General features: G+C 41.9%; 1 protein-coding gene across 1 annotated transcript in view; it reads right to left on the reverse strand.

Moving 5' to 3' along the window:
• The window catches only part of LOC116689570 (Golgi-associated plant pathogenesis-related protein 1), a 39,513-nt gene extending 37,829 nt beyond the window's left edge, over nt 1-1,684 (reverse strand). The window contains exons 1-3 of the mRNA XM_032516119.1: nt 1,448-1,684; nt 1,202-1,228; nt 804-1,013 (exon numbers count right to left, since the gene is read on the reverse strand). Coding sequence (XP_032372010.1) covers nt 804-1,013; nt 1,202-1,208 — 217 coding nt within the window. The 5' untranslated portion in view covers nt 1,209-1,228; nt 1,448-1,684. The remainder of the gene's footprint in view (nt 1-803; nt 1,014-1,201; nt 1,229-1,447) is intronic.
• Between the last annotated feature and the right edge of the window lie 2,407 nt (nt 1,685-4,091).

Raw genomic sequence — 4,091 nt, forward strand, 5'->3', positions numbered from 1 at the left:
AAATGTAAAGTGGATGTTGGAACTATGTATATTATACGTTAGAAAGATGTATATGACCTCGCATCTGTACGACGTATTATATAGGCTACGTTAGAACGATGTAAATGTGCCTGCATCTGTAGGCTACGACGTATTATATAGCCTACGTTAGAACGATGTAAATGAGCCGCATCTGTACGATGCATGGCATACGTTAGAACGATGTAAATATATATAGCCTACGTCGTGGAAAGAGCGGCTGCACGTCGCAGAAACGTATAGCAGCGACGTCTCGGGGACGTCGTGCCAGTGAGCAAACGACCAAACTACTACATATCCCGCCGTATTTTGATTACATCGCCAATACGTCGTGCCGACGTATGTGTGCTAGAGTGCGGATCGGGCCGGATTTTTCTGTCCGAGCCCGGCCCGCGTCCGACAGAGCAGTAACCGAACACGACCCGAGCCCGACAGGCATTAAGATATTTATGCCGAGCGACACAGTTAAAATCGCATTTGTTTCTCATACTAATAAAACATTACGTTTGTTGTGTGGAAAGCCCGCTTTTATTAAGCAATTGTAGGAAGGCATTCGGAAATGTAACAGGGAGCGCATCAATGCACACGGCGAAAAGCGCCATTACTACCTACATAATAAGCTGTTTTAAATTACAAAATGTTCAATGCCTTATCGCGCGTGATTGACCGAGCCCGACCCGAACGAGCATCCTTTCTAAAATCTGGTCCGACCGCCCGGCCCGTCGGGTCCCGTCGGGCTCGGGTCGGGTATCCATCCTCTAATGTGTGCTTACTGGGTAACTCACCTGTCAGTTTAAGGGTTGCTGAGCTCCACATATTGTAGATATTCTCTCCGTCCTGAGTGTTACTGTGTTGCAGGGCGCCGATTGCCAGCAGGTGATCGGCCCATTTCTGGGCTGAAGCAGACAGCTCGCTGCTAAATTTCATCTTTGGCGTGTTGTGCTTAAGCCTGTAGGCATTGTGCGCTTCCAGGAACTCCCGCTGAAAGCTTGCATCTGTAGAGAAAAACGAAACATGATTAATGTATAAGCTTTTACTGCTAAGAGGAAACATGTCTTGTGCAATCACTGTGGCTGACTCTTTTTTTTTAAACATTGTGGATGTAGACAGGATGAATCCTGCCCTGTGATAATATATTATGGAATGCCGTGGGATATAATTCCTGAGAAAACAATGCACTAACCTGCCATTGTGCCTTTGGTTATGAAGGCTGAAATGAAATAAGAACAGAGTTAAAATGACAAAATAAGCTCAATATGAATACAAAGATAGATGGATGGATGGACAGATTGAAAAAATAACCATGACATCAAATAAATGATTCCAAATTAAATTAAATTACATGTATTAAGCTTGAGCGTGGCAGTGATGAAAGGGTTAGGGTTAGCAGTTTCATACAGTCATGACTGCAGTGATCTCCAGCACTTACCTGGTTCAGGGTCTGGAGAATGTCCTGTGAAGATACAGTTTCCTTTGCTGTGTTGAAGTCAGTATTTATGAGGGAGACCTTTGCTTCCTCGTCGATGCGTAGGAGGAGACAGACACCCAGCCCTTGCCTCTAATTATTTCACTCTCCTATTTGAAAATGACTCAGCATTGTTGTTTTCAGGATTTTTTCAATAATAGAGAAACAAGCCCAGCAAGGGCGGCTGTGGCTCAGTGGTAGAGTGGTTGCCTGCCAATCGGAAGGTTGGTGGTTCGATCCCCGGCCCTGCAGTCGATCCCCGCCCCTGCAGACATTGTCGAAGTGTCCTTGGGCAAGACACTGAACCCTGAATGTTTATCTGATTAGCAGGTGGCACCTTGTACGGCAGCCTCGGCCACAGTGTATGAATGTGTGTGAATGGTGAGTGTTTCCTGTAGATGTAAAAGCGCTTTGAGCAGTTGTTAAGACTGGAAAAGCACATTTACATTTATCACTTTGGAGAAATGTAAAGCTGATGTCAAACAGGGGGTGGGTTCTAGCCCTTTGTTTGCCCTAGGCGAAACTGAGTTTTGCAATTTATGTAAAGGGAAACTGATTTAAATCAAAATATAAAACACAATGGAATTTATTGAAGTAAGTCTCTCAGGCATTTTTTACTGCTTTCATCTATTTATTCTCCTGTAGATCAACTTTTCTAACTACATGTAGGCTAGGCATCACGTACTCTTCCCTCTTTTGCATCTTTTGTTAGGAAAGTAACCTCCTTAAATGTGCTGATGAGAATTATTCACTTGAATGATACATACATTTGTTTTAATTTATTAACAAACCCCTGGGCTGTAATATTTCAGATGTATTGGAGCAAGATTTCTGCTCATGTTACAAACTTTGTGCACATTCAAAATATATCTTATCTGTGTTCTCTGAGATATTTTGAGAAAAGTAAAGTGATAACACAATAGGCTATTACAAGAATAAAGTATTTTAGAAAATGATCCACCTGCACCATAGTCAGCTGTGCATTATGTGATCGCTCTGCTGATACGGTAGATCTCAGACCTCCTGACAGACTCAGAGCCCTGCCGCGTCCCGTCCTGTAAAGAATGGATTCCTTCCTCATGCCCTCCAACAGCAACCAGTTGAGGTTGAAATAACAGAAGACTTCAAACACACATGGATTGCATCAAGTCACTATAAAACAATAATTCCATGATCCATGCTTATGTTCACCACATAATCCAGAAAATGTCTTTCTAACCACAGTAACATGAGTTTCTAACTCCAAAGCTTTACTGCAGACGCCCACTCTGAATATCACATCATCAGAAGTAACACTGTTATGTACATGTGGTTTTGTGTTGCTAGTGAATTTTGACACCAACTGAAAAAGTTTGCCCTTCAGTAGAAGGGTTAGGGCTGTGTTTTTCCCTATCAGTCATCCAAACCTCATCCAACAACGCACACAGATAAAAGATGGAAATACTCAAGAACAGTTTACATTACAACATGAGAATTAAGTTATAAAAAGCAGTACCACACACAAACACACAACATCAAAAATGTCAACAAGTAGAACTTCTCAAAGGAACTGCCATTCATTCCAGCATAGTACCAGACGCCAGTTTAGAACTGGTATGAGGATTTGTTAAACCATATTTCTGCGCCAATAAATCTCTGAGATACTAAAGGTCCCATGGCATGACAATTTCACTTCATGAGGTTTTTTAACATTAATATAAGTTCCCCTAGCCTGTCTATGGCCTCCAAGTGGCTAGAAATGGCGATAGGTGTAAACCAAGCCCCGTGTATCCTGCTCTGCCTTTGAGAAAATAAAAGTTCAGAAGGGTCGATCTAGAATCAGGTTACCGTCCCTTTCTTTGCCCGCTCAGAGAATTTTAATGAGAGAGACATCAAACGAGAAAAGTAGCAGTTATTGCATATGTACTATGACAAAGTATAAAAAAAGAAAGTGTGTCAGAGCCTCCCGGGCGGGTGAACTGAGACTCAGTTTCCTGAGATTTCTTTTGGAAGGCTGGCTGCCAAAAATCACACCTAGGCCTGCTAGCAAATTAATTAGCCTGAGTTAAACAGTAGCTATCAGTAAACAGAAGGTAGTGACTGGTGGCTGCTGTGTGCGACAGTTGTGTGTCAGCCTGCCTCCATATTCGGTGAGTGTTAATTTCAGACCCTGCATAGTACTGTGAAACAGTAGCCAATTAATTTACTTAAATGTAACAGAAGTTGATTGAAGAATAATTTTCAACATTTCCACCATATAGTTTAGTTCTGTTTGTTTTTCAACACCTTTTTGCAACACAGAAAACAGAAGTGTTATAGCTTTGGCTATTGTTAATATTGTTCTTTGGGGTTCAGGTTTTTCAAAGGTTATAATGAAAATCTCTCAAAATTTCTTTTTTTTCTCTGAGACCCAGTCAGTCTTTTTCCCAACTTGACATTCCGACAAAATCAAAAAGTGTTTGATATTATTGTACGTTTTAAGTCTTGGTATGTGAAGTTAAATCATGTGAACAAGTGCTTTTTGTGATGGACTCCAGCTACCAGTCCACCACCATGCTTTGGTCCGTATGGGGACATGAACCTGAAACCCTTTGGTTCCCAACCCAACTGACCGAGCTACTGCGACCCC

This window comes from Etheostoma spectabile, chromosome 5, assembly GCF_008692095.1.
Source record: "Etheostoma spectabile isolate EspeVRDwgs_2016 chromosome 5, UIUC_Espe_1.0, whole genome shotgun sequence".
NCBI classification, from domain to species: domain Eukaryota; kingdom Metazoa; phylum Chordata; class Actinopteri; order Perciformes; family Percidae; genus Etheostoma; species Etheostoma spectabile.